Source organism: Arabidopsis thaliana, chromosome 3, assembly GCF_000001735.4.
Source record: "Arabidopsis thaliana chromosome 3, partial sequence".
In the NCBI taxonomy this organism is placed as follows: domain Eukaryota; kingdom Viridiplantae; phylum Streptophyta; class Magnoliopsida; order Brassicales; family Brassicaceae; genus Arabidopsis; species Arabidopsis thaliana.
Genome location: NC_003074.8, coordinates 19,837,142 through 19,864,624, shown reverse-complemented (window position 1 = coordinate 19,864,624; position 27,483 = coordinate 19,837,142). Strand labels below are relative to the sequence as shown.

At 36.8% G+C, this 27,483-nt stretch overlaps 7 protein-coding genes and 1 long non-coding RNA gene across 18 annotated transcripts; 5 read left to right on the top strand and 3 right to left on the bottom strand.

The window, feature by feature from the left end:
* Positions 1–36: 36 nt before the first annotated feature.
* Positions 37–3,448, top strand: FC1 (serine/threonine-protein kinase AFC1). 5 transcript variants are annotated; one of them, NM_001035776.1, is made up of 14 exons: positions 37–82; positions 164–262; positions 472–667; positions 819–993; positions 1,096–1,122; positions 1,250–1,403; positions 1,487–1,535; positions 1,648–1,762; positions 1,981–2,072; positions 2,193–2,349; positions 2,438–2,502; positions 2,596–2,693; positions 2,792–2,897; positions 2,979–3,446. In NM_001035776.1, exons 3-14 carry the CDS (start codon positions 500–502, stop codon positions 3,174–3,176), a joined length of 1,404 nt encoding a protein of 467 aa, NP_001030853.1. In that variant the 5' UTR covers positions 37–82; positions 164–262; positions 472–499; the 3' UTR covers positions 3,177–3,446. The 5 variants fall into 5 exon arrangements, with proteins under 5 accessions (NP_001030853.1, NP_001327608.1, NP_190925.1 ...); NM_001339622.1 differs by having other exon boundaries at positions 50–82; positions 511–667; positions 2,979–3,343; NM_115217.3 differs by lacking the exon at positions 37–82 and having other exon boundaries at positions 99–262; positions 2,979–3,448.
* Positions 3,447–5,040, top strand: AT3G53560 (Tetratricopeptide repeat (TPR)-like superfamily protein). Of its 2 annotated transcripts, none has more exons than NM_115216.3 (1): positions 3,447–4,998. In NM_115216.3, the coding sequence occupies exon 1, from the start codon at positions 3,505–3,507 to the stop codon at positions 4,669–4,671; it is 1,167 nt and encodes a 388-aa protein (NP_566986.2). In that variant the 5' UTR covers positions 3,447–3,504; the 3' UTR covers positions 4,672–4,998. The 2 variants fall into 2 exon arrangements, with proteins under 2 accessions (NP_566986.2, NP_001319737.1); NM_001339621.1 differs by having other exon boundaries at positions 3,528–5,040.
* A 1,276-nt stretch (positions 5,041–6,316) lies between these two features.
* Positions 6,317–7,755, bottom strand: AT3G53550 (FBD-like domain family protein; the record flags this gene model as incomplete). The annotated part of the gene is made up of 5 exons (NM_115215.1): positions 6,317–6,631; positions 6,777–6,866; positions 6,963–7,171; positions 7,352–7,502; positions 7,750–7,755. The coding sequence occupies 5 exons, from the start codon at positions 7,753–7,755 to the stop codon at positions 6,317–6,319; spliced, it is 771 nt and encodes a 256-aa protein (NP_190923.1).
* Positions 7,756–13,579: 5,824 nt separating this feature from the next.
* On the top strand, positions 13,580–17,978 carry TRM19 (afadin; the record flags this gene model as incomplete). 2 transcript variants are annotated; one of them, NM_115214.5, is made up of 5 exons in its annotated part: positions 13,580–14,027; positions 14,814–14,905; positions 15,003–16,826; positions 16,899–17,079; positions 17,216–17,978. In NM_115214.5, the coding sequence occupies exons 1-5, from the start codon at positions 13,955–13,957 to the stop codon at positions 17,818–17,820; spliced, it is 2,775 nt and encodes a 924-aa protein (NP_190922.3). In that variant the 5' UTR covers positions 13,580–13,954. The 2 variants fall into 2 exon arrangements, with proteins under 2 accessions (NP_190922.3, NP_001326389.1); NM_001339620.1 differs by lacking the exon at positions 13,580–14,027 and having other exon boundaries at positions 14,234–14,905; positions 17,216–17,820.
* Positions 17,805–19,528, bottom strand: NAKR3 (Chloroplast-targeted copper chaperone protein). Of its 2 annotated transcripts, none has more exons than NM_001035775.2 (3): positions 18,923–19,528; positions 18,736–18,817; positions 17,805–18,202 (listed from the first exon to the last, which is right to left on the bottom strand). In NM_001035775.2, exons 1-3 carry the CDS (start codon positions 19,424–19,426, stop codon positions 18,042–18,044), a joined length of 747 nt encoding a protein of 248 aa, NP_001030852.1. In that variant the 5' UTR covers positions 19,427–19,528; the 3' UTR covers positions 17,805–18,041. The 2 variants fall into 2 exon arrangements, with proteins under 2 accessions (NP_001030852.1, NP_190921.2); NM_115213.4 differs by having other exon boundaries at positions 17,805–18,199; positions 18,923–19,453.
* Positions 18,945–19,338, top strand: AT3G08350. Its single transcript, NR_141434.1, has one exon. It is a non-coding gene; the product is annotated as an other RNA (long non-coding RNA).
* A 684-nt stretch (positions 19,529–20,212) lies between the features above and the next one.
* On the bottom strand, positions 20,213–23,251 carry UXS1 (UDP-glucuronic acid decarboxylase 1; the record flags this gene model as incomplete). Of its 4 annotated transcripts, none has more annotated exons than NM_180363.3 (7): positions 20,213–20,774; positions 21,071–21,163; positions 21,269–21,343; positions 21,437–21,520; positions 21,806–21,885; positions 21,974–22,121; positions 22,370–23,239. In NM_180363.3, the coding sequence occupies 7 exons, from the start codon at positions 22,988–22,990 to the stop codon at positions 20,568–20,570; spliced, it is 1,308 nt and encodes a 435-aa protein (NP_850694.2). In that variant the 3' UTR covers positions 20,213–20,567. The 4 variants fall into 4 exon arrangements, with proteins under 4 accessions (NP_850694.2, NP_001190080.1, NP_001078277.1 ...); NM_001203151.1 differs by having other exon boundaries at positions 20,322–20,849; positions 21,974–22,127; positions 22,382–23,251; NM_001084808.1 differs by having other exon boundaries at positions 20,343–20,774; positions 21,071–21,157; positions 21,265–21,343; positions 22,370–22,990.
* A 1,390-nt stretch (positions 23,252–24,641) lies between these two features.
* Positions 24,642–27,477, top strand: ABCG20 (ABC-2 type transporter family protein). The gene has a single exon (NM_115211.5). The coding sequence runs from the start codon at positions 25,104–25,106 to the stop codon at positions 27,321–27,323; it is 2,220 nt and encodes a 739-aa protein (NP_190919.1). The 5' UTR covers positions 24,642–25,103; the 3' UTR covers positions 27,324–27,477.
* Positions 27,478–27,483: the final 6 nt, after the last annotated feature.

The window sequence follows — 27,483 nt, the reverse complement described above, 5'->3', positions numbered from 1 at the left end:
TATATTTAATAAAGGCCTGACTAAAAAAGCCCATTAAGAACTTCCAGAGCCTCTGTCGCTCCTTCGCTGTTCTCTTCCTCAGGTTCTCTCTCTCTCTCTCATTTCAGTCTCTTTCGCTGTTAAATATTTTCTCCTGAGATTTTTTTCTTCAATTCCAATTCAGTGAGCATTTTTATTGTTTCTCCGATCTGAATTCCGGCGATCAAATTACGACAGCGACTAATTCAACGTTTTAAATTACTCTGTGTGAGAGAAATTTGCGGTTAGTTTATTAGCTACATTACTTCCACTTTTTTTAATATATTTTTCTGTTACTTTTCCCACCTTTTTTAGTTATCTTCTGGAGATAGATCCCCCCCAAATTGAAGATAACTAGGGTTTCGAATTTCGGAATCTTATTATCCCTCTAATTAGATTCGAAATTCAATCGCAATTCTCTCGCTGTTCATAATCTGGGTTTCTGAATTTCAGCTCTGGATTTGCATTTTTCTAATCCTTTATGCAAAGCAGTGTGTATCGTGATAAAGCTAGCTCGATCGCGATGATCTTAGAAACTCAGAGGAATGTTGAATTCCCTCATCGGATCGTTGATAAGCGTCCCAGGAAACGTCCCCGATTGACTTGGGATGCTGCTCCGCCTCTTCTTCCTCCTCCTCCTCCACCCACGGTAACGAATTGTCCACATATTGTATTGGTATCAATGGACTGTTCTTTTGTTGTTTTCATAAGATACTGCGAATTGTGTTAACTAGTAAGAAATTAAGATTTTTATTTGTGTGCTTGAGCTAAGTTTCAGCTGATGTGTTTTTTTCTTTCAGGTATTTCAACCTCCGTTGTACTATGGTCCGGAGTTTGCGAGTGGTTTAGTTCCCAATTTTGTTTACCCAAACATGTTCTATAATGGCCTTCCTCGTCAGGGCTCTCCTCCCTGGAGACCAGATGATAAAGACGGCCATTATGTCTTTGTTGTTGGGGATACTTTGACTCCACGATGTGAGTCTTATGTTACAGAGTCTTTCGACATCTTATCTGTTACGTTTCACAGACTTTATCATGGAGGTTTACATTGACATGCCTCTTCTATTGTGCGTGCAGATCAAATTCTCAGCAAAATGGGTGAAGGTTAGTCATCTCTTGCGAAAATGTTTATATAATCATTATGATTAGATTATTCTGTTTTTCAAAGTGTAGGAGAAATATGTTTATTTGGTCGCCAGTTATCTTAATCAATTGGATTGTATTTTGGCAGGTACATTTGGACAAGTATTGGAATGCTTTGATAATAAAAACAAAGAAGTCGTGGCAATCAAAGTTATACGGTCCATAAACAAGTATCGTGAAGCTGCCATGATCGAAATTGACGTGCTGCAGAGGCTTACAAGGCATGATGTCGGTGGTTCTCGGTAAGAATATTTCTTTCCTCTTACTATTTCTTCGCTAGTTTTAATTTTATTACATTTGGTATAAGCTTTTCAATTCCTTGCAGTTGTGTGCAAATACGGAATTGGTTTGACTATCGTAATCATATTTGTATTGTAAGTGCTGTTACCTTTATTTGACAAGTTTGAGGGGAAAATGCAATTTCTTCACGCCCAAATGTTATGTGAGTTAAAAGAACTTGCGCATGGGTTTAAATGGTTTCAACAGGTATTTGAGAAGCTTGGACCAAGCTTATATGATTTTCTCCGCAAAAACAGCTACCGTTCATTTCCCATTGATCTTGTTCGGGAGCTTGGCAGACAACTTTTGGAGTCTGTTGCATGTGTGTGGAATATTCTTGACCCATTCTTCTATATAGTAGTCCATTAGTGCCACAAATCATTTTTCTTAACTTTTTGATACAAGACTTAGGCGTTAATAGTTATTACTTAATGTTCTTTCGATAATGCAATTTCCATGGAATCCATATTGCTCAGACAGTTATTTCTGGAGACTTTTGTTGACTAGTGTACTCAGACTTTGCTCATTCCATTCTGACAGATATGCATGATTTACGGCTGATCCACACGGATTTGAAGCCGGAGAACATTCTTTTGGTATCGTCTGAATATATCAAAATACCTGATTATAAGGTGAGCAATCAATCATCTCCAAGCTGGACTCATTTATTTTCATGGCTAATATGATATCCATCCATGAAGGAACTTGTATAACTCTTGACCCTTTTCCTATGTGTGGTCATGAAAATCTAGTTTCTATCCCGACCCACAAAAGATGGGTCATACTTCAAGAATCTGCCCAAGTCAAGTGCCATCAAGCTCATTGATTTCGGAAGTACAACATTTGAACATCAAGACCATAACTACATTGTATCCACAAGACATTACCGCGCACCAGAAGTTATCCTAGGTAAACGTTTATGACTCTGACACATCTACGTAGATGATTATTTTTTTGTGTAGTCATGGTATTTAAGAGTTTGGAACGTTTATTGCAGGGGTTGGATGGAACTATCCATGTGATCTGTGGAGTATTGGTTGCATACTTGTTGAACTTTGTTCGGTGAGTAACTTTATGTTTGCATATCTTCCGGTACACCACCCTATTCATCTCACCATGTCTCCATCAACGTTTTCTCTGGATTAAACCTTGCAGGGAGAGGCGCTTTTCCAAACGCATGAAAACTTGGAACATTTGGCCATGATGGAAAGGGTCCTAGGACCTTTACCACCTCATATGGTGCTCAGAGCCGAGTAAGAACAATAATATCATCCTATTTGCAGCATCAGATACCAGCAGAAAATAACTTGAACTGTCATTTCTTATATCAAAACCAAAACGGTTCTTGCAGCCGGCGCTCTGAGAAATACTTCAGACGAGGTGCGAAGTTAGACTGGCCTGAAGGTGCGACATCAAGAGACAGCTTAAAAGCAGTATGGAAACTTCCCCGGCTACCGGTAAATAACCTTACATTGGACTTGACATCCGCTTATCTGAAATATTGAAATTAAGGAGACCAGTTTTTTTGCATTTTGCAGAACCTGATAATGCAGCATGTGGATCACTCAGCCGGTGATCTGATAGACCTATTACAAGGTCTGCTTCGATATGATCCAACAGAGAGGTTCAAGGCAAGAGAAGCACTGAACCATCCCTTCTTCACAAGAAGCCGGGAACAGAGTATACCACCCTTCAACCCAAACCCTCATCCATTTTTATACAACCAAAAGAACTAAAAAAGAAAAGAAAAAAGAAACAGCAGATAATGTTTGGATACATCTGCAGTTTCTGTGTATCCTTCAGTTTCCTGTGTTTTTGTAGCATTTTATTATATATATGATTATCATGTATAGAAATGAAAGAAAGAGAGAAAGGTTTGTGCCTAATTTTTTCTTATCTGTTGTTTTGGTTTTTTGTGTTCACTTTCCGACCACAACCACTGTTGCTCCCTCCATGGCTATTGTAAGAGTTATTAAAAGTTACTTTACACCACAAAGTGAAATGTTAAACCATTTATTGGGTTTTTTGGATAGGTCAAAACGCAGCGTGAGGTGAGGCCCATCAATGACCAAAACGCTGTCGTCGTATCTGCAGCGAGGAGAGAATATTCGGAATCGAAAGGCTTCATCTTCTTCTTCTTCACCTATCTCTTTACTACTAGCTCAGGGTTTTTACTTTTCTAGGGTTTATCTATCTCATTCCGCAATCATGGAGTCTCTGGGGAAGCTACAGCTACATCACCAGCCATTTCACCTTTCCTTCACTCACACCTCTTCTTCAACATTCCCCAAAAACCTCTTCAAATCCTCAATTCAACCAATTTCATCTCTCAAATCCGCTTCAATTAAAGCTTCGTCCTCCAAATTTCAAAACTCTATCACCCCTCTCCCAAAGTCCACACCTTTCCGTCTCTTCAAATCCACATGCATCACTCTAACAACCGCCGCGGCTCTGCTTTTGGCGAATCTCCATCTCAAATCGCCGGCGATTGCAGCTCCCATCGCGCCTCCGCCGTCAGTTGAAAGCAAAGAAAACGTTACCTTGGAAGAAGAAGAGAGAGCGCTTGATGAGCATTTGATTACTCACCCTTCTGATGTCGACGCTCTTCGTTCATTGATGGAGGTAAAGATCAAATCTCGAAAGCTTACAGAAGCAGTAGAAGTGATCGATCGTTTGATAAAATTGGAACCTGAAGAAAAAGAATGGCCAGTTTTGAAAGCTAACATCTTTACCTACAGTGGAGATCTAGACTTGGCTAAAACTGGATTTGAAGAGATTCTGGCTAAAGATCCGCTTCGTGTTGAAGCTTATCACGGCTTGCTTATGGCTTATTCAGATGCAGGTCTTGATTTGAAAGAGGTGGAGAGTAGAATTGAGGAAGCAATGTTGAAGTGCAAAAAGGAGAATAATCAAAACGATTTTCGGGATTTTAAGCTACTCGTGGCGCAGATTCGGGTCATTGAAGGAAAACATAGTGAAGCATTGAAGCTTTATCAAGAGCTTGTAAAGGAGGAACCAAGAGATTTTAGGCCGTATCTTTGTCAGGGAATTATATACACATTGCTGAAGAAGAAAGACAAGGCAGAAGAACAGTTTGATAACTTTCGGAAACTTGTTCCAAAGAATCATCCTTATAGAGAGTATTTTATGGATAATATGATAGCAACAAAGCTTTTTTCCGAGAAGGCGCAGCGTGAGATGGCTGAGGAGATGGCTGGATCAACTAGTTGATGAGAATATGTGTAATGAGGTGAAAAATCATGCTTAGAAGACTTGGAAAATGTGGTTTTGAGGATTTTCTGTTGCAGGTTTTTCTTGATCGTCTCAAGATGTATCTTTAGTTGGTTTACATAAAGTTCATAAGTCGAATACTTGGTTTAATTTAATAATGGATTTGAATCAGAATCCCTGTGCACATGGTCTAGATGCTTATGTACATCTTGCTCTTTAGATCCAAAAGAACAGTGAGGTCTCATACTTTAGCTATATCATTCAGGCAACTTAATACATTACTTGCTTGTTGAGTTGGATGATGTTCTGGCCATAATTCTTTTTGATATTCTTGCCATCTCTTATGAGAAACCGATATTTCATATCATCTGTTTGGTGAACTAAAGATTGTAGAGGAAAGCTATATCAAACTCTTTGTTGGTTCTTTGATTTTCTTACCTAAAATACTGAAAAAGTAAAGCATTTCATGTTGAGTTTGATATTCTAGTCTCTGAGGTTTGACATGGAGACATGGAGTGTAATATCGTTTTGGAAATAAAGCGATATGGTCATTTCCTCTGTATAAACTTGCATGCATATCATCAATCTAAAAAGAAGAAATCAGAAGAAATATCATCAACCCAAAAGGCATCATTTTCCGTTTATCAGGTGTTGTGTAGCAGGCGGACTAAAGTTGATGGGTTTAAATGTAAGAACAGCATTCTTAAAGGTTTTAAATATGGAAAAAAGCGGAAGTTAAGGGGCCTCTTTCAACAAATTCACTTAAATATTTGGCTTCTATAAACTCAGTAAGCATTGGTCTCGTGGAACCCATTACAGGCAGCATTCTGTCAATGTGTTTCACCAACCCTTAGTGTGTGTTAAAGTCTTCCTCTGTTTGTTTCTATTTCACTTTCCTTCTGTACATGACAAAACAAATCGACAAGACAAAAATTTCCAAAAGGGTTTCTTCTTTTTTTTTACCTTATTGATTGTCTTAAACGTCTATGATATAGAGATTCACTAGTTGTGCTCAATCTCTAATCTCTCTGACTCTGCTTATTCAAGTTGCCAAATAAACAAAGCACATTCACTATCACTATTCATAATTGAGTCATTAGTTTGATAGACATCTCTTCCTCCAAGAGGAGTCTGAAGAAAAGAACTTACAAGACGAATATTTTTTCTTATAACTTTAGTTTCTCTTTCTCTTGTAGGCTTCTTATATTAGCTCATGATGTTTTACGTTGGGGATCTTTGAGTTTGATTGAATAAAACTTGAATCATGCAGCAATATATGGAACAACAATTTTGAACATTGTAATTCTAATACATTATAAAGTTCATAAAAAAAGACACGGGAGATCATAACTACAACGACTGTATGCAGCTATGGTTTTCCATGAGGCAGCCTCATTCTTCCCCACAACTACTCTGAATTTTTGTCTCAGTTTTGTAATTTCAGTTTCCTCTGCTATATTCTAAACAAACAGTTGCATTCATTGTACAAAAGCTTTTTGATGGAATAAAAATTTTACATTCTTTCAAAAAAAAAAAAAAAAAAGTTCATAAAAAAACTTGATACCAAAAAAAAAAGTTAATAAAAACAATATCTTGACTAATGGCATGCATATAATGCAGGATCCATATATATGATAGTAAAAGATTAGTCACTCCTTATTTCATTGTCAACGCTCATATATTCAAATTGAGTGGAGAATAGAAGATGGGATGATGTCGAAACCCTAGACATAGATTCTAACTCTTTGATCGTCTTATGGTTGTTGGTTGATTTCAAGGAGACTCCAATTCTCCTTAAACACTTAGAGTTGGCAAGGATGTATCGCACGATTTCTTTCTCCTCCTTTCTTCCCCTATATCCTTTCCACTCGAATATCTTGAGATGGTTGGACAAACATTCGGGAACAGAACTCGGTTGGTTCCATGAAAGTGGCAACTCCTTTTCAAGTTGTTTGAACGACTGCAAAGCAACAACAAGTGATATGATAAACGTACATTTACTAATGCTTGTATCAATCTATCAAAACTGCATCAATGAAAAATGAAGGTAACAACAAACCTGGTCGATGAAAAGAACTTAGATTAGGAGAATTTTGAAGCAACACCATTAGTGATTCCAACCAGTCTAACTCGTTTAGAATAATCAGCTTACACTCTATAAGCCGAGAGAAGTTATTAGCGTTCAACCACGCAAGCTGCAATGACCACAACAATACATAAGTAATTTAACACATTAGAAATGTGATCATACCAATATATAAAAAAAGGAAATTGAAAAGAGAACAACAGACCGTTGCAACGCTCAAAATTAGTTCGAGACACATGATTGAGGAAAGAGATCTCATAAACTTGTTATCAGGGTAATAGAAAAGGTTGATCTTTGCCTTATCAAGGCGAGGCTTATTCCCAAACGAGTAAGAGTCTCCCGAATAATCTGTAATGCAGATTTTCTTTAAAATCGGTGAATCTATAACCAAAGTCCCCACAATACCTTCGTTTTCTGCTCCCAATTTCACATAATTATATGATAAGTATTCCAAAGATGGAACTTTTATATTAAAAAAATTCACGTTGTCTTGATGTTGTCGATCCACGACCAAAGATTTGAGAATTGGACAACTCGATAAAAGTCTAACAACAGAATCTTTATCTTTATATACCACAAAGGAAAGTCTAAGACCTTTGAGGGATGGAAGACAAGCCAAAGAAGGAACATCAATGAGAATCTTGCCGGAAAGACATAGAGAGACTAGAGTTTCACATGTGTAAAGACTCTTAGGTAAGCTGGTCGGCTCTCCAGCCCACGTGAGCATGAAACATAGCTCTCGCACCTTACGATGATCAACCGCATTTGCAATTCACTTTCCCACATCAACATCACATCGTGGATCAAGTTCTATATGTAATAATTCTAATATAGGTGCTTTGTGGACTTGTAATGACTTGTCAATAAACCTTTCTTGCTTATCACGTTTCCCAAATAAACGGTCAAGCAAACGACCAAGTATACCCCCAATAACTAGAGTAACATTGCTCTCTGCAGGGTATGTAAGTTTTGGCACCTTTGTCCAAACATACCGCCATCTTTTTGATAAAATCATGGTAGCCACTGCATCTTTTGTTGGGACTAGCAACAATATCTGCACGAGCAAATCGTCGGACAACTCACTGATCTTGTCCCGATACTCCGATAGCTTTTGGGTTTTTTCTTCTCAAAATGTCGGGCTGTTTGGTCAAACAGTATCCCTAACGCAGAAAAAATGTGAATTGTGCTAAAATTTAACAAAAGATGTCGCAACATATTTGCTCCATGAAACTGCATCACCAACAATGATTCTCCAAACTACACCAACAAAGGTTTAGGGTCCTTAATTTAGAATTATGTATCTTAATTTTTATATAAAATAAAAACTTTTTTTAATTGAGAAAGGGCAAAAATAAAGAATTAAAATCAGACTTACATTGTTGTATATATCGCCAAAAACTTAAACAAAAGATGTTGCAAAATATTTGCTTCTTGAAACTGGATCGCCAACAACGATTCTGCAAACTACACCAACAACGATTCAAGGTCTCAATTTAGGATATATTATGACAAGTTGATATACACGCAAATCTTGAAGTAAGAAGATTATCTTTATTAATTCTTGATCTCTCATTTTTTTATTATTAAATAAATTCAAAGATATGTCCAAACTCATAAGGCCAGTTTTTCTTAGGATCAAATCTCGAAAGCTTCTAGAAGCGGCGATATAAGTGATCGATCATCTTAACCTTATCCGATTCAGGTTTGGATATGGAAGCGCAATAGAGTAGAATTGAGGAAGCAATGTTGAAAAGCAAAACAGAGAATAATTAGAATAATTACAACGAATTTTCGAGATTTTGTCTTGTGATGCAATCAACTTGCATATGCATTTAATTTCATGCGCATGTTGCAATAAATGCATCAGGTTTTGCAGGTAATTGGGGAGTGAAGACTAATCACTAGTTAAAATCAATTATAATATCTGCTTATTCAAGTAACTCAATGCACAAAGCACATACACATGTTTTAATGTTGAGTGTGCATCTATCAGTTGTGGATAATCCGGAAATGGACGTCCATTAGCCAAGTTGTGAGGAGTCATAAGTTTGATAGAGATCTCCTTCTTCCATGAAGTTGTCATGCCGTTTTTAACTGGACCACAATTTTGACAATCACAAACGATGATCTTCTTCTTCTTCTTCTGTAGGTGAAGTTTATAAATGCTGTGTTTCGATTACCCATTTTCTTGCTTGATTTTGACATTTGGTAAGGTTTGGTCCCCACGTTCCATCAAATCGATAGGGAAATGACTGGTTCATTCCGGTTCTCTAAACCATAAGACTATAATGTCCGGTTAAGGAAAAACCAAACAGATAGTAGATTCCTTGCGGTATGGTTGTCTTCATGGTCCCCCAACCGCAGTAGCTTTGGAAGCTGATTGCAATATCCTTATCTCTCTCTCTCTCTCTCGATTTAATCTAACACATTATTTGGTTTTGATTCAGTGTTTCTTGAAACTAGCTTAGCTTTGCTTACGTGTCGGACAGATGAAAGTAGAATCTATATATCTCTGTCACCTGGTCTCATATCTACAACTTTTATCAATCAACGCACCTAACACTCAATCTTCGCATTATTGTACTGCATGTGTGCTTCTCAAGTTCCGAGAAGATGTATGAAATCAATATGAGAAAAATTAGATTTAGGTTTTGGTATCTCATTTATTTTGAAGTTTTTTCAGTTAGATTGACATAAGAGTGGTCAAACCAAAACTAAACCATACAAATTTATCAGAGCAGATATTCAGATATTAAAAAAAATCTTGTTGATAAACTGGGGTACCTAAAATGGAAAATAGTATAGATGATTGTTTACTTTCAAAATTTTATTACATGGTACTGTATCTGTCAAAGATAATAATAATTATAAGTTTAGATTTAGTGAATGTTGGTCTAAGATGTCTAATTATCAATGCTTATGAGTAAAGTAAGACGTTGTTGGCAGCTAATCATAGGTTAAATATTAAATAGTTATGTCGCAATTGGAACATATTTAAACGTTTCAAGTGTTGACAGGGGAAAAAAGAAGTTTGCAATTTTGTATGTTAAGGTCAATAGAGTCGTTGTCACCTAGAAGGCAAACAAAATGCGTAAATTTTGATCATAGCTTATAAATGTGTACTTGACCTACTCTTCGTTGTGTCGTAGACTCCGAGTCCTCTCCTCGTTGATTCCTTATTGTTCAACAGACTAATTTGTTAGTTACAATTAAAGGCCCTGATTATTGATGAATTATCATGGAATGATTAACAAACATAATTAAACAGCAGAATATAAATGGTAAGAACTACGACATTTCTTCGATGATTTTAATTATGCTATATATAATTATGGACAAAAAGATTAAGATTTCCAAGTGAAAATTGCTACCAACAACAAGCGATAAACGTACAATTACGTGACAAAAAGTTTGTGACAACAAAAATTGTAAAAGGGAAGGTTTTAACAAACGAAAAGAGAGACTTTCGTTTTTTTTAAAAAGCCATTTAAAAAGTGCTTTCCAGTTAAGTAAACGAATAGCAAGATAAAATATTTTAAGTAAAAGTGAATATAATTGAATTGTTAGAAACTAAGATTAGAGATTAGGTTGGGTGTTAAATTAGTGTTCAAATTGAACAAGTAATTAACCACATTGTCGTCTTCTTCTTCTCCACTTTTTTCTTCAACTTTTTCACAAAGGTTTGGTTCCGTTCCACTGTCAAAACTAAATTAATAGCTTAATTTTCACTAAACCGACATACTCTTTTAATATTAGATTATGGGATGCATGCATCCTAATCCTTGAACTATTATCATAACAAGATGAAATAAATCGCATTTGATTATTTTTTGTCAGTTACTCAATATTTTATTATAACATCTTACAAATTATATTACGACTCTTTACGGTAGATAGATATACTATATTATGTAATTATATAGAATATGATACTACAGCAAATGACTGAAACTTATAGCATATTGATAAAATATAAATTTTATAAATTCTATCTAATTTTTTTTTAACCACAGTTCAGGAAATTATTTTTTGCTTACAAATTTTTTTTCAGATATAATATTTTTACTACTTTTGGGTAGAACTTTCATATATCTCTCTATGATTTTAACCACTGATATTTGGATGTTATGAATAAGTTTTTTTTGTCATATACTAACCACACTTAAAAGAGCTAGAGTATATGATCAATAAGATTTTAAATTTGTTCATATACGAGTAACAACACTTAAGTAGTGTCCAATATAAATAAAAGATCATTTTTGTGAATTGATATATCACAATTTCACATATATTGCTAATTTAGCCTCATGCCTTGAAGTCCTGTGTGAAGATTTTTGCATAAGATACACACAACAAAATCTAACAAGATTGTGAGTGTTTGTAAATAGTAGATTATGTTCGACCAGTTATTTCATGGAGAAGGAGACGTTTGACATATCAACAAGACAACAAGCCAAAGACAAAATCTGTGAACATGGACAAAACAAAAAATAATAATATTCTTTATATACATATATTAAATTAATTTACGGTGGTATAAATATTTACGTAAATACTATGGAATTTTAGGTCAATCTCATTGTTTCTCTTTTTATTATTTTTCTTAAAACAATTACGGTAAGAGTTTTAGGGTTATAGATCTATTTTCTTACATCTACATAGGCCATAATGAATCAAACGCATAACCGTTTCATGAGCATCGACTACATAGGTCAAGGAATCTGCTTTACCTTTTTTTTATTTGTCTTTTGTTACTGTTTTTTTCGTATTTTTTCTACGCCTGATAACTTTTCCCAATTAAATACTACAACTTGCATGTTTATTTATTTAGCTTTAATATGGTTATTAATTGGTACTTTATTGACTTACGAGTAGTCACGAAGACGAATCTTAGCTTGTCCATGCAGCTGTACTTAACTCTAAACATTGGTTTTTGTCAACAACGTTTTTCGGTTTTACAAATTGTTCATTCATATAATAATCAAATGTTAGCTAAAGCTGCTAATCGAAGAAAATAGTATTTGTGCTATACACGCATGTCCGAATAATACTTTTTCTTTCGTTTAATAAACCGAAATAATACCAATTCTTCAATATATAATCCTTTCCTGTAGATGTAGTTTTGGAAACGTTCCAAATTTAGTCCAGTGGTACTTTATAATACAAAAGTTGGAAAAACGTTTAGGTTTTGTGACCTCGGTGGTCTAGCTATTACAAAAAAAAACCAAGAAATTGAATTTATTTCGAACCATCATATTCAGTTTTGTTTCACTGATTGTAAAAAGAACAACAATCATAAAAGTAATGATATGTGTGTAGGCGTCTAGGTGATCTATCATCTATGGATGCATCAACGTCTAAAAAACCTCCATAAATCAAGGAAGACATGAAAAATTGAAAGTTAAAGATTTATTTGCTTTTATATTTTGTTCTTTTCTATTCGATTTTTTTTTTCCTTTTGATTTTTTTTTTTTGTTTGTCTTGCGGCGAATAAATTTTGAAACTACACTCTACACACATTTGTGCATATATGATCTTTATCTTATGTTCTTCTCTAGGAGATAAATAAAGAGACTATATAGTCAATTCATGATAGTTAGTAAATGCAATTAATGCGTGCATATAGTATGTGATTAATTAGCAAAACATTATGCATTAAAATTATAATCTAACCGTAAATTTAATACGAAGTAACTTCAAGTAAGTTAGCGGTTTGTGTTTGGAAAAATGTTTCATAGTCGTCATTAAACCTGTTTTTTTTGAGCAATGTGTCAGATTAATTATCTTGAAAGCGAAGGCTGTAAGAATTTCTGTCATTTTCTACTTATAGTCATATTTGGTGAGCTCACGAACTAACCCTTTATTAGGGACTTGAAAGGTTCTACTATTTGTCACTGTTAGTATACATTTCGAATTTTTTATGAGCATAAATTTTTGTTTTTCTGTTTTTTCGAGTAATTAGCATAGATTTAAGAGGATAAAGGACCATATAGTTGAATAGATTTCAAGTCTTGCTTAACCTAATCTTCTCTAGGAAGAGACTTGTAGACAAGAGACTTCAGTCAGAGGTTAATATAAAATATAGATGACTTAGAAACATTCTTAAATCTGAGATAAGGGTAAAATATTTTTAAAATTTTATTTTAACTCACTTTTTAGAGGAAACAAAAAACAGGAATAGAAAACTTAAGCCATAATTCTATTAAGTTAAGATTATATGTCGGTTTGTATTTATAAAAGAATGGTTAGTGTTAGATTTTATAATTAATTCAATTTAAGAGGTTTCAATGAATTATTTTTATTTATTTAGATAATATTAATTATTTTAGTTAGATTAGATAGTAAAATTTAATTGGCTAATTAAAAGAAAAACTTAAGGTTATTAATTTTTTTGTTAATGTGTTCTTAATTTATTTTGTTTTTTGTTTTTAATATTTAGTTTCTATTTAAGTGTTGTATAACATGACATAATAATTAATTTAAACTAAAAAAGGTGAATACAAATGTTCACTCCTAGATTGAACCTAAAAATTGTCCCGAAAGAAAATATCGTTTGCTATATAGATAGAAGAAGAACATAATACAGAAAACTTGGTTATTTATTCTAAACTTGGTTATAAATCTTGATAAATAATTCCAACTTTGTTGAAGTTTGTTTTTACGGTACCAATTTGTTGGTTATTGATTGTATACTGTAGTACTATTTCTTTATTTTTTAGAAAAGAAATCCGACGGTACGACAAAAGAAGAAGAAGGAAAATGGAAGGGGAGAGACAAGTGGCAGCAATTCACGGATACACAGAACTCAGTAAGTTTTTAAAATAGTACCAAACACGCCCCCCTTTACTAAACTTCAAAAAAAAAAAAAAAGATTAAAAAAATTTGAACTTTCAAATAAACTCAGAAGCCATTTCCCATTTCCTCTTTTCTCCGTCGTCTCGTCTGGTTCGCTCTTCTCTCTCTCTCTCTTTCACTCAATTTCTTCTCTAATCGTTTAATTTCTTCTTGGGTTCCTTCTCTTCTCTTAGATCTCCCCGTAATCCCAGAGAATCGTCTGCATTTCTTCTCACGAGTTAGATTTCTCTAAATCTTCCTCTGATTTTCTCTTACCCAGTGAATTTCCAGACCTAGATTCACCTCTCCGTGCTTTTTCCTCCGAATGAAATGTTTTCACCGGAGATGAACAGTGAGTGAAAGATGAACAGATTTCGACTCAGCGACCTCAGTTCTCGAGATCGATTAGCTTCAACACTGCCCACTTCTCACCAAGGTCACAGCTTTTCTCTCTCACGCTTTTTTCTTACACAACCGTTTCTGATTGGTTGAAGAGAAACCGCCGATTTGATGCGTTTTCGTTTGTTCTAACATAGAACTCGAATTTGTCAATTTAGAGCAAATTGTGTATTTTTTGTTGGTCAATCAATTTTATAAATATTTTAGTTAAAAGGTTCTGAGATTTTCTGAGCAAACCAAAACAAAAGCAATTACTGATGTCTTTTTGTTTCCTTGTTCGGGTTGTTCGAGAGTCTCTCGTAGTGAGGGAGGTCATCAATACCACAATTGGTTACTTCTTAAACTATAGAGAAATGTATTTTTATAAAATCTTGAGCTACAAAACAAAGAAATGTTTATTTGTTTCTTGTGGAAAAAAAACTATAGTTTTAAAGCAGTGGGTAGAGAGAAGAAGAAGATTACAGATTGCTACTCTCTTTTTTTTTTCTTTTCTTATAATAATAAAGTAAAGAAAAGCTTTTTTAGAAAAAATTATCAGGGCAGTGTTTGTTGGGGTAGTAGTACTGTCATGATTTGGTTGTTTGTTAAAAATTTCTTTTTTTTCAACAGATTTAATGATTTAGATTTACATGTAATGAGTGTTTTTGCTTAACCTCAATGCTTTATTGTGTTTTTTATCTTCTTCTTCCTCCACTTATTGTGCTACAATTTACTCTTTTTGTCTCCCAAGTTTCCATTTTTTTTATTAAAGTTTCTTCCGTTGTCGTAAAGTTGATTGCTTTATTATCAATTGAGAATCCTAAAAAGTCATTCATTTTTTCAGGAAAGAAACAGAAGAGTCAGAAACTCAAATCTCCAAGGTCTTCTTCTCCTGAATTTAACTCTTGTCATTGTGAAGCTTTGAGTGAAAACAAGGTATGTATTATTTACTCTTTTAAGATATCTGACTGGAAATGTTTGGTTCCTGTTGTTGTTGTTTGAAAGTGACTTGTTGCTCATATTGCTGTTGCAGCAAGATTTTCCTACTGGAGTACCGATGAAAAGTTTGTTAGCACAAGAAATGTCAAAGCAGAAAGAATCTAAAAAGAGATCGCCAAGCATTATAGCGAGATTGATGGGTCTCGATGTTTTGCCTTCTCAGAGTTCTTCTCATAAGCAACAAAAGTCTATGGAGAATCAGCAAGGCAGGAGTGGTGGAGGCACTTCTTATAAATCTCTTGGAAAGCGCTCAAAGGGTGAGCAGAAGTTTAAAGATGTTTTCGAAGTTTTGGATGCAAAGATGGCAGAGAGTAACAGAAACTTATATCATCAGGGGAGGGTGAATGCTAATCTAACACAGGCGGAGATGGCATTCATACGGCAGAAGTTCATGGAGGCTAAGCGGCTATCAACGGATGATAAACTTCGTCATTCTAAAGAGTTTAATGATGCTCTTGAGGCTCTAGACTCTAACAAAGACCTCTTACTGAAGTTTCTTCAGCACCCAGATTCATTATTTACAAAACATCTGCATGATCTTCAAAGCACACCTCACAAGCCACAGTACAGTCAAGCACCATCCTTGAAGTCGCCAAACAGTCAGAGGCATGTGGATAGTCTGAAAACTCAGAAAGTTGATAGGGACTTGTTGAGGAAGAGTCATCGGTCGCCTCATCGGAATGGTGGTGGTGGTAGTGGTTGTCCTAGCCGTTCTCATACTAGGCATGCTTCTTATGACACGATTGACTTACCAAATGAGGAGCTGAGAAAGAGGAGTGAGTTGCAGCCAACCAAGATTGTTGTTCTGAAACCTAACCTCGGGGAGCCACGTTATGCTGCTAGAACTTTTGCATCGCCAAGCTCTTCTTCCGATGAGTTCAGAGCAGATCGTAGGCTTCCATGCACCACCACTCATGGCAGGCAGAAAAGTAATGAAGATGTCCGCCTGTCAAGACAGAATTCAAGAGATTGTGGAGAAATGGCCAAAATAATGTCTAGGCAAAGGAAGGTGAGCTGTGGCAATGGTCGTGCCATGAGTTTTGAGACTTCAGGATTTAGAGGATATGCAGGGGATGAAAGCTCATCAGGGAGTGACTCCGCAAGTGAATCAGAGCTAGTGCCAGTAACTTCAGGAACAAGAACCGCCTTCAACCGTAGGAACTACCATCGATCTTTGCCTTCCAAGTCAACAACATCATCTGTGAGTAGGGAAGCTAAGAGGAGACTGTCAGAGAGATGGAAGCTGACACACAAGTTTGAGCACGAGATAGAAATTAGTAGAAGTGGGACATTAGCTGAAATGCTTGCCACTTCAGATAGGGAGGCAAGGCCAGCAAGTTTTAACGGACTCAGTTTCGAAGATGGGATTAGTAAAAGATTTGAGAACAACATTCAGTGGCCTGAACTGCCAGAACCAGTTGGAATCAGCAGTAGGGATGGTTGGAAAGGATCCTGCTCAAGAAGTTTTTCAAAATCCAGAACCATCATGAACCAGGAGAGCGCTGGTGGTTACACCATAGTGTTGCCTAAGGGGTTGATCAATCGAGATGCATTAGTGCAGGGGGATTCTTCTCATCACGGAGAGTCTTTCTTGTCAAGCAAATCTAGACCTGGCAGTAACAAATCTCATTCATCATACAATAGTTCGCCAGAGGTCAGCATCACCCCAAGTTTAAGCAAGTTTGTTTATATGAACGACGGGATTCCAAGCAAGTCAGCATCTCCTTTTAAAGCACGTAGCAGTTTCTCAGGAGATGCAAATTCAGACACTGAAGATAGTTCAGCTTCTGATGATATCAAGACAGCAATGTCTTCTGAGGCTCTAGATTTGTCAACTGTCACCTCGGTAACTGACCCTGTAAGTGAGCATGAGTTTTGAATATACAGGTTGTTATAATCACATATATCTTATTGTTTACTGATGTTCTAGGATATCTCAAGGAGGACAACTGAGGATGTGAATCATTCTTCGGTTCCTGATCCACCACAGCCTCGTGAAAGCTCAAAGGAAGGAGATCAACCAAGTCCGGTTTCAGTTCTAGAAGCTTCGTTCGACGATGATGTATCATCAGGTTCGGAATGCTTTGAGAGTGTTAGCGCGGATCTCCGAGGTAGTCAATCAGTGCTTGCTAGTTCAGTAATTCTTTCATGCATTAAAATATTTTTGTATCACAAAAATTGATTCGGGTAGATCCACGGGGTAACTATAAATGTTTTGAGGTGTTAACTGTTATCTCTACGTTCCAGGACTCAGAATGCAACTTCAGCTCCTCAAACTAGAGTCAGCTACTTACAAAGAAGGTGGCATGCTCGTTTCGAGTGATGAAGACACTGATCAAGAGGAGTCATCCACAATAACTGATGAGGCTATGATTACCAAGGAGCTCAGAGAAGAAGACTGGAAGTCATCATACTTAGTTGATCTCCTAGCCAACTCCAGTTTCAGTGACTCAGACCACAACATTGTCATGGCAACAACACCTGTAGAGCCATCCTTGTTTGAGGATCTCGAGAAGAAGTACTCCAGCGTGAAAACCTCAACCCGGTTAGAAAGAAAGCTTCTTTTTGACCAGATCAGCAGAGAAGTACTACATATGTTAAAGCAGTTGTCGGATCCACACCCTTGGGTTAAATCCACAAAGGTATGCCCGAAATGGGATGCAAACAAGATACAAGAGACTCTGCGAGATTTGGTCACAAGAAAAGACGAGAAACCAAGCAAATATGATGTGGAGGAGAAGGAGTTGCAGTGGCTGAGTTTAGAAGATGACATTGAAATCATAGGTAGAGAGATTGAGGTAATGCTGACAGATGAACTCATAACAGAGCTTGTGGTAGGTGCAATCTTCTAGAAAGTTAAATAATCTCTTTGTTACATAGTTTAAGGGAAGGAAACAAAAAAAAAACACCAGGATAATGCAGTATGTAATGACAATTTTATCATAAAGAAGCATGTGTCCCTGTAATGACAGTTTAATCATAAAAGTAGGAAAGTCCACATTTTACGATTGATCTGATTCAAGCAAATAAGAGCTAGGAAGACAACACAAATACACAAAAGTGAGTGGTTCTTTTAGGTTTCCGGATTTGCCCTTGGGATTGATGGTGGAGGTGGTGTCCAGAATTGGGCATTTTTGACCTTTGAGAGGCAACCCAATACTTCCAAAGGAGTGATGTCTCCAGTCACAGTTACCTTCTTTGATGCAAAATCTATGTTGAAGGATGTCACACCTACTTATTGCCAAAAAAAAAAAAAAAAAACCATTAGCATGAACTTTAACTAAATCCATTTACAAACTATTTCATAGATAAAATCTATGGATTTGGCCCAAGTCATTTGGGTATCACCAAACCCAAAATATCTTTTTTACTTTACCTTAAATTATCATATATAATATCTTCAAGATATTGTAAATAATATTATATTTTTGATATTTTATAGAAACTTTAACAAAAGTATTATATCAGAAATATCATTTTTCACCTTTTTTGAATATGAAAGAGATAATTGTAGAAACATGATCAGATCGGTTACACACTTGCACGTATAGTGACAATGCATTATTACCCATTAAGGCTATAGGTCCCGTACCCAACTTAAAACCAAAAAATGTGTTTGCACTAAAACTTGCTCATAGTTAGATAATTTGATCTCTTATACTAACCTAAGTAAAATATGTATTGCTGTTTTTGATAAGAAAAGCAAGTAAAAGAAAAGTAAATACTGTAACAATAGAGGGTAAGAACAGTGAGAACAGAGGATTCACCTTGCATTTTGGATAGATGTTTCTTCACTTTGCCTTGACAGCCTCTGCAGTGACAGTGGAGAGACACTCTAAGAACAACTACCTGCAGTCCAAAAAATACAACACAAATCACCCTCCAAGCTCTCTTTATTAACATTCATGCCATCCGTACACAGTAAAAGTAAAACGACAACTTTACTTTACTTGCCTGGTCTGAACCTGAACCAGAAGACTTCTTCTTCTCTTCTACGGGACCAGAAGAGCCTCTTTTTGGCGCAGAAGCTTCACTTTCCTCCGTTGCAACCGTATCCTGACCCGTAGACCCGGCTAAAGAAACAGGGTCGGATCCCAGAAGATACCTAGTTGAACCAGGAGGAGTTTTGGGTGTTGCAACAACACAGCCAAAACTCTTCCTCGCTAAGCTGACGTCATAGCTAATCAGCTTCATCAACGACCCTGAATTGCTTCTCCGTCCTTTATCTACCTGAACACTCTTTCCATCGCCGGAGGAGGAGGGTACTCTCGTAATTTTCGAAAGCTGACGGTAGGGAGCAACGTAGTCGTCTCCGGAGGAACACGGTGCCGTGAAAGATCTACGACCATCTTTGATAATCGGGTTATGACGGTCGATGGCTCGAGCGGTGACGGTACGTTCGCCGTTAGCCGTAGCGGTCGATGCTTGCGATGCACAATAAAACATACCGGCTTTCATGTATTTTTGGCAAAACAAGAGCTTATTAATATATACAAACAAAAAGCAAGTCACATATATATTTACGTTACATATATACCAATATATATACGTGTAAATTGATAAATATGCGTCAGTGTGTCACATGAGTGTGTTAGTGTGTGTAAGGTCAGAGAGTAACAGAGAGTTGAGTAGAAACGCTCTTGTATTGTCCACATAAAACGTATTAGAAGTTGAGATGTCACTATTGGGATATTTATGTACTACATTACATTATTCTCTTGGATATATTCAAATGTTGTGTATTGAATTCGACCGATCAGTTTCTGTTTCAGAAAGTCGAATTAATGGAAAATGGGTAAAGGAAAAGACTTTAATTACACGTTTTTGTTTTAAACTGTAGGTAGAAGAAATGGAATGAATATAGAAATTTATTATAAAGTGAATGATTCCTTATATCTCAAGTTCTAACAGACTGAATTGCTCTATCCAACGGAACCCGAAGCGGAAACACCGAAACAGAGATCCCACAACTAATTTTTCAGCTGCCATTTGCATAAATGCCTCGATTTATTCAAAAAGTATTCAATGCAAATTTTTATTTTTGAAAGTTTTTGTAAATTGTAAATGCAAACAACAAACATAGAGAGCTTTCTTTTCGTTTAAGATACTAACCTATTTTGGAAACATTGAATCAATTATACTGATAAATACAAACGAAAACAAACAACCTAGACATATTAAACACAAGAATGGTCCATCGGATGTCGTTTCAAAATTATTCAAAAAGCTATTTTGTGTATAAACCGAGGGAGTATACTAATGCATATTTAAAGTTTTAAACAAATATAATGTGTTAACATTAAAACCAAAAAAATATGTAAATGTGAAGAGTACAAAGGGTAACCTTTTGTATGAACCGAGCGAAATTTTATATCAATACCTTTCCACTAATATTGAGCCTAGTGGTGAATGGCCCAATGACAAAATCCCAAGTCAAAAACATTAGCTAATATAAGTAGTAATCTGTGTCTTGGAGATAGAACCAAAAAGAAAAAACAGAGAGAACAAAAAGACTTAGCAGAGCTCTTGAAAAAGAGACTATACATATATCAAATCAAAGCAGAAGAAGGATTATACTCTATATCTCTGTGTGACTGACTTAGAGACCTTTACCTTCGTCTTCGTTTAAGATTCGGTTACGGAAGTCACTAACCATGCGAGGCAGTCCCTCCCTCAGAGATATCTTTGGTTCCCAGTTCAACTGTTCCTTTGCTTTGCTTATGTCTGGTTTCCTCTTGTGAGGATCGTCTGCTGTGTTTGGTTTGAACTCTATGGTCGCGCTTGGGTCGATCACCTCCTTAACCACCTGCACACAAAGTTCCCATTTCATACACGGAATTGGCGTTTCTTTATGAGACATCTTAAACGTTGATGCAGATTTCTAAGGATGTATATAACAACCATATCAAACTGAATTTCTTCAAACTAAAACCGACCCAAACTTTCTTTAGATGAAAAGATAAAAACAATTCGAAGTTTGGACAGACTCTTCACAAAAGCTAAACCAAACCGAGAACTGAATGACCAGGCCTTAACTTTACCATTTGGGTTTCATATCTCTTTTGCAGGAAGTAAAACGAAGATGGTAAAAGTAAAGCAAACCTCTGCAAGTTCAAGCATTGTGAATTCTCCAGGGTTACCAAGGTTGAAGGGTCCTACATGATCGTTTTCCATTAAAGCTACAAGTCCCTCCACCTAGAAAGAGAAATTTTGTTATATATCAAGGCAATAAATCATTTTTCACTGCTTCAAGAAATCAATCATAGAGCAGATTGTACTGAAAATGAGGTTGTTACGTACCAAGTCAGAAACATATTGAAAGCTACGAGTCTGTTTTCCATCACCATAAACAGTCATTGGGTGTTTGCGAATGGTCTGCATAGATATAAGCCACAATAGTTCTGTCAGAGTGTTTTCAAAAGGCTTTATACGAAAGCGGTTGTCTTTATGTTGATGAAGGAGCTAAACCTGGGCAACAAAGTTACTAACAACACGCCCATCATCAAGGCACATTCTGGGCCCATATGTGTTGAAAATACGAGCAATTCTAACCTGAAAATTGAAAATGCAGTTAGAGATCACTCTTATAAGTTATATCCGTGATTTGGACATAAATAGTCATCAGTTCTAAACATTCCAAAACATTGGAAACAGAAAGAAGAAGAAACATCATCAAATGTAAACATCTTGATAAACAGCAGAGAGATGATTTTGAAACTAATGGGTACAAAGTTCCATGTGTGAATGAGGGTATGAGTTCCAGATTGTACAAGTTCTCCATAAAGTGAGCTAAGAGCTTGCAATATACAATCCATGAGTAGATATTAGAATATTTACCTCCACACCTGCACCTCGGTGATAATCCATGGCCAGGGTTTCTGCAGTACGCTTTCCTTCATCATAGCAACTCCTCTCACCTATAAAAAGATAACAGCAATTAGTGATACAACCTCTCGTTTATATATCTCACAAAATCAGGAGCAGATACAGAATTCTCCAACTCACCGATTGGATTCACGTTTCCCCAGTAAGTCTCTTTCTGTGGATGCTCAAGGGGATCTCCATAGACTTCACTTGTGCTGGTGAGCAGAAACCTTGCCCCAACTCTCTTTGCAAGACCCAACATATTGAGAGTGCCCATTACATTTGTCTTGTAAAACTATGGTTAAGGATCAACCAGAATCATCATATCAACAATAGAGAAAAACACATTCCCAATGGAAACATTTCATCACGAAATATCACAATAATTGTAAGAGATTCTACTAAGCTGCACGTCAATTGTCAAATGCCTATCAACAGGATGCTAATAACAATGATCACCAACCTAATGTTGCCTAAATTTGTATAACGGATTTAGAATCAGAACTTGCAAATCACGACCCGTAATCAAAAGGATATGATAGTCTTGACTGGATTATACTTGTAATGAACAGGTGAAGCTGGACAAGCTAAATGGTAAATCTGATCGACCTCAAGGAGGATTGGCTCAACAACATCGTGTCGAATTAGCTCAAACCTAGGATTCGAGAATAGATGAACCAAATTCTCCTTCCTACCAGTGAAGAAGTTATCAATCACGATCACTTCATCTCCCCTACCGATAAGCTTATCAACAAGATGACTACCGACGAAACCAGCTCCACCGGTGACAACAATCCTCAGTCTCTTCCGTCCGATACCGACGGGAACACGACCGGTTCTACCTCCGCCGCCTCCGGAATTAAAAGTCGACCTGGAAGGCGGGGAATCGGTGACGGCGTAGGAAACAGATCTGGTGATTAACGAGGTGGACTCAGCGGCGCCTAAACGAGAGAGAGAAGGCTGGAGGATGAAGAAAGTGGATCCGATCAAGATCCCGACGAGGATAAAGAGGAGTCGTTGTTCACGAAAGAGATAGTGAAGCGATCTGGGAAGAGATCTGGGATGCTTTAAAGTTTTGGGAGAGTAAGGACTGGATTGGCTCATGGGAATGGTTTCTTCATCACGCTTCGAGCTCATTTGCTTGTGAAGCTGCTTCATCGTTCTCCGATTAAAGCTCGTCGCCGGTGAAAATGAGATCTCAGAATTGCCGGGAAGAAGAAGAGCTTTGGATCTGGATAGATTCAAACGTAAGAGCGATGGTGAATGCAAAAGTAGTTAGTTACACGGCGATTACTTGATGCAATCCTTCGCTCTCTTTTTTATTTTTATTTTGTTTTAGTTATAGAGCAAATATATATGTTTCGCTTCTAAAATCTATATGTGATTATCAGATAATCTAATTAAGTAATTTCACTAATTGTTTAATAATATATGCAATTTTTTATATATATATTCTTGAGGGGATCATTAATGTGATTTGCGTTTGATTTGTATATTATTCAATGAACATATACAAAACTTTAGGCAAATGTGGAAACAAACAAAAAAAACTCCTCGAGGCTTACAAAATATGGGCTTTTAACAATTGGATGCCCAAGTTTGGCCCCTTAATAGCCCACAAAATGTTATGCCTAGAGATATGCTCTTATGCTATTTTTTTTTTTTTTGAATGAAAACTCTCTCATGCTGTTACTCAACAGACGAGAGTAAAAATTTCTCGTACGATTTAACAAATATTAGCATTGAACGAAATCTCAAACCTGAGGGATTCAATTCCTTGATCTAGTCCTACCTGATAAATCTCAAAGTGTTAACAAAATTATGTTGGGAAACTTAGCAAAATATCCTCTACCAAACACAAAATTTCAAAACAATCTTTACATAAAGAAAGTCTTACTAAACTTAACCAGAATAATATAAACTCATTCTCTGTGTGAAAGTGTACATTCCATAAGAAATGTTATGTATTTCATTGGATAAATCATTAGTTCAACTTGATAGAGACAAGCTGATGATACTAAGTATATAGTTTTCTATTATTTCTTGACAACTCTTGTAAAAATGGGTTATCAAAAGTAAAATAATCAAGAAAACAGATATAACAGCTACACCAAACTTCCATATGCCTAAATCTAACTCATCACGTTATATAAAGTTTCCATTACATATTCCTAATGACAATTTTTGTTGTGTTTTCGTGTGTAGCTCTACAACATCAAAGCCGAACATCTGCACGTTTTTCTGCCATAATTTTCACATTCATTTCCTTTTTGTTTCACCAACTACAAAAGTACAAATCAATGATCCTTATAATTTTTTTTTTTTTTTTTTGAAATGAAATAGGCTTCACTTACGCTTTTTTATATGACGAAAATGGTGTGCATGATTAAACAAACAATTGAAAGATAACACGCCATTAGCTTCATTATGCATAATGGCATGCCTTTGTACAATCTTAGTATAGTACCATGCCAAATCCTAATTATGAGAATATCTTATGTGTTTGATATTAACTAATTGCAAAAGTTAATTAGTAACCGCTAAATAAATGTTCAAAATGTTGGATGATTTGATTTTGATACAACAAACAGTATATTCGTAGCGTGCTTTAGTTACTGTACGAAGATATTCACTGATTCAAAATAGTTGGAAATCCAATTAACCCCTAGTCAATTATTGTCTCACGCACCAAAAAACAAGTCTTAGAGCTTGTAAGTGATTATAGAAAACTCGCGGGTCGTGACTATAATAAACAAAAGGAGATTAAGAAATTCGTGACATACATACATGTGCAAGGAGAAATTCTATTCCTGACATGTTACATAAGCTATACTTATTGCAATTCCATAAACTCCGGATACATTATATACAGATGAAATAAACACGTAATTCCATGGAGTAAACTTTTCCACTTTGTAAACAAAAACCACCTAAAATAGGATTTTTTTACAGAGTACCTTAAGCCCCAAGAAAAAATACATACAATAACGGAAAAATGTGGATGGATTTGCCCAACTCCTCACCTACTCGTAACTTACAATTTATATACATACGAAAATATAAACAAAAGCTATGTACATGTAAATATGAAAAGCTACAAAACCCAGAACAACTCAAAGTTAGATACTTAGAGATCACCAAACTAATTGACAAGTTTCTCCCTCATTCTCCCATCCAAATATCCTATAAAGTCGATCAAAATTGTTCTGTGGGTAAGACCTTTAGACACATTACCTGAGGCCAAAACATTAACCAGACAATAATTCACGTGATGTCTGGTTTGTTCGGTATATTATCTCCGGCCAAACGGGTCAATGGCGATGGCCTCCCTCTGTTTTACAATATCCACAAGTCAGTGGAGCTTCAGAGATGTCACAGAGACACTGCGCGGGTGTCTGTCACACTTGCAGAACTTCTCATGAGTGTGGAAGATGAGGGGGATGACCAGAGTCGGGCTATGGATATTGCGGTTGCGTCCAATTTCTGGTCCTCGGTTCCGTCTTCTCGTGTGCCTTCTTCTTCTCCGTTTGTTCTTTCCTTCAAAGACTTGACTTACAGCGTGAAGATCAAGAAGAAGTTTAAGCCCTTTCCTTGTTGTGGGAATTCACCTTTTGATGGTAATGATATGGAGATGAATACTAAGGTGCTCCTGAATGGTATTTCTGGTGAAGCCCGGGAAGGAGAGATGATGGCTGTTCTTGGAGCGAGCGGGTCAGGGAAATCAACGCTTATCGATGCATTAGCCAATCGGATTTCAAAAGAGAGCCTACGCGGTGATATTACTTTAAATGGGGAAGTTCTTGAATCTAGCCTGCATAAAGTCATATCAGCTTATGTGATGCAAGATGATCTTCTCTTCCCGATGCTCACCGTGGAAGAGACGTTGATGTTTTCTGCTGAGTTCAGGCTTCCAAGCTCGCTTTCTAAGAAGAAAAAGAAGGCACGGGTTCAAGCTCTGATTGATCAGCTCGGCCTGAGGAACGCAGCAAAAACCGTGATCGGTGATGAGGGACACAGAGGTGTGTCTGGAGGAGAAAGGAGAAGGGTCTCAATTGGAACCGATATAATCCATGACCCGATTATTCTCTTTCTCGATGAGCCAACTTCTGGTCTTGACTCTACCAGTGCATACATGGTTGTCAAAGTGCTTCAGAGAATCGCACAAAGCGGCAGCATAGTTATCATGTCCATCCATCAGCCGAGTTACAGAATCTTGGGATTACTCGATAAGTTAATCTTCCTATCTAGGGGAAACACCGTTTACAGCGGCTCCCCGACACACCTCCCTCAGTTCTTCTCAGAATTCGGTCACCCAATTCCTGAAAACGAGAACAAGCCGGAGTTTGCACTCGATCTTATCCGTGAGCTGGAAGATTCGCCAGAAGGAACGAAATCCTTAGTCGAGTTCCACAAGCAATGGCGAGCAAAGCAAACCTCAAGCCAGAGCAGAAGAAACACCAATGTATCTCTCAAAGATGCAATCAGCGCAAGTATCTCGAGAGGTAAGCTTGTCTCCGGAGCAACAAACCTAAGATCATCATTTCAAACCTTTGCAAACCCATTCTGGACTGAAATGCTCGTAATTGGTAAACGATCTATACTAAACTCAAGAAGACAACCAGAGCTATTCGGAATCCGCCTAGGAGCTGTACTAGTCACCGGAATGATCCTAGCCACAATATTCTGGAAACTAGACAATTCACCAAGAGGTATACAAGAACGCTTAGGGTTCTTCGCATTCGCAATGTCCACAACATTCTACACATGTGCAGAAGCAATACCAGTCTTTCTACAGGAACGTTACATATTCATGAGAGAAACAGCTTACAACGCTTACCGGCGATCATCATACGTCCTCGCTCACACAATAATCTCCATCCCTGCTCTCATAATCTTATCCGCCGCATTCGCCGCCTCAACATTCTCGGCCGTAGGACTCGCCGGAGGCTCCGAGGGATTCCTCTTCTTCTTCTTCACAATCCTCACCGCGTTTTGGGCCGGAAGTTCCTTCGTGACGTTCTTATCCGGCGTAGTCTCACACGTGATGATCGGATTCACGGTGGTTGTAGCAATCCTCGCTTATTTCCTCCTCTTCTCCGGATTCTTCATCTCTAGAGATCGAATCCCACTCTACTGGATCTGGTTCCATTACCTCTCCCTAGTGAAATACCCTTACGAAGGTGTTCTACAGAACGAATTCGAAGATCCGACGAAATGCTTCGTCAGAGGGATCCAGATGTTCGACAATTCGCCGCTGGGACAAGTTCCAACCGCCGTGAAAATCAGCCTCCTGAAGAGCATGAGCGGCGTTTTGGGGATCAACGTGACGGCGGAGACTTGCGTAACGACGGGAATCGATATACTGAAACAGCAAGGAATCACGGAGATAAGCAAATGGAATTGCTTGTGGATCACTGTAGCTTGGGGATTCTTCTTTAGGGTTCTCTTCTACTTCACACTCTTGATCGGAAGCAAGAACAAGCGTCGCTGATTTACAAAACAGAAAATTATTAGAGTAACTTGACCAATGATTATGATGTACTTAATACTTATGATTAATACGAAATTGCATATGTTTGCTAAATCTTTAATGGGCTTTAGAGTTGATATAAGGCCCAATAAAAGTACTAAATTGGAAAGTGTGCAATTTT

Bases quoted from the DNA above. Each gene is read 5' to 3' on its own strand.
- FC1 (NM_115217.3), top strand. From the start codon at position 500: ATGCAAAGCAGTGTGTATCGTGATAAAGCTAGCTCGATCGCGATGATC. The intron at 994-1,095 runs GTGAGTCTTATG...TTGTGCGTGCAG, and splicing joins GGATACTTTGACTCCACGAT to ATCAAATTCTCAGCAAAATG. The intron at 2,694-2,791 runs GTAAGAACAATA...CGGTTCTTGCAG, and splicing joins CATATGGTGCTCAGAGCCGA to CCGGCGCTCTGAGAAATACT.
- AT3G53560 (NM_115216.3), top strand. From the start codon at position 3,505: ATGACCAAAACGCTGTCGTCGTATCTGCAGCGAGGAGAGAATATTCGG.
- NAKR3 (NM_001035775.2), bottom strand. From the start codon at position 19,426: ATGAAAGCCGGTATGTTTTATTGTGCATCGCAAGCATCGACCGCTACG. The intron at 18,818-18,922 runs GCAAGTAAAGTA...TTTGGACTGCAG, and splicing joins CTGGTTCAGGTTCAGACCAG to GTAGTTGTTCTTAGAGTGTC. The intron at 18,203-18,735 runs GTGAATCCTCTG...TTTGGCAATAAG, and splicing joins ACATCTATCCAAAATGCAAG to TAGGTGTGACATCCTTCAAC.
- ABCG20 (NM_115211.5), top strand. From the start codon at position 25,104: ATGTCTGGTTTGTTCGGTATATTATCTCCGGCCAAACGGGTCAATGGC.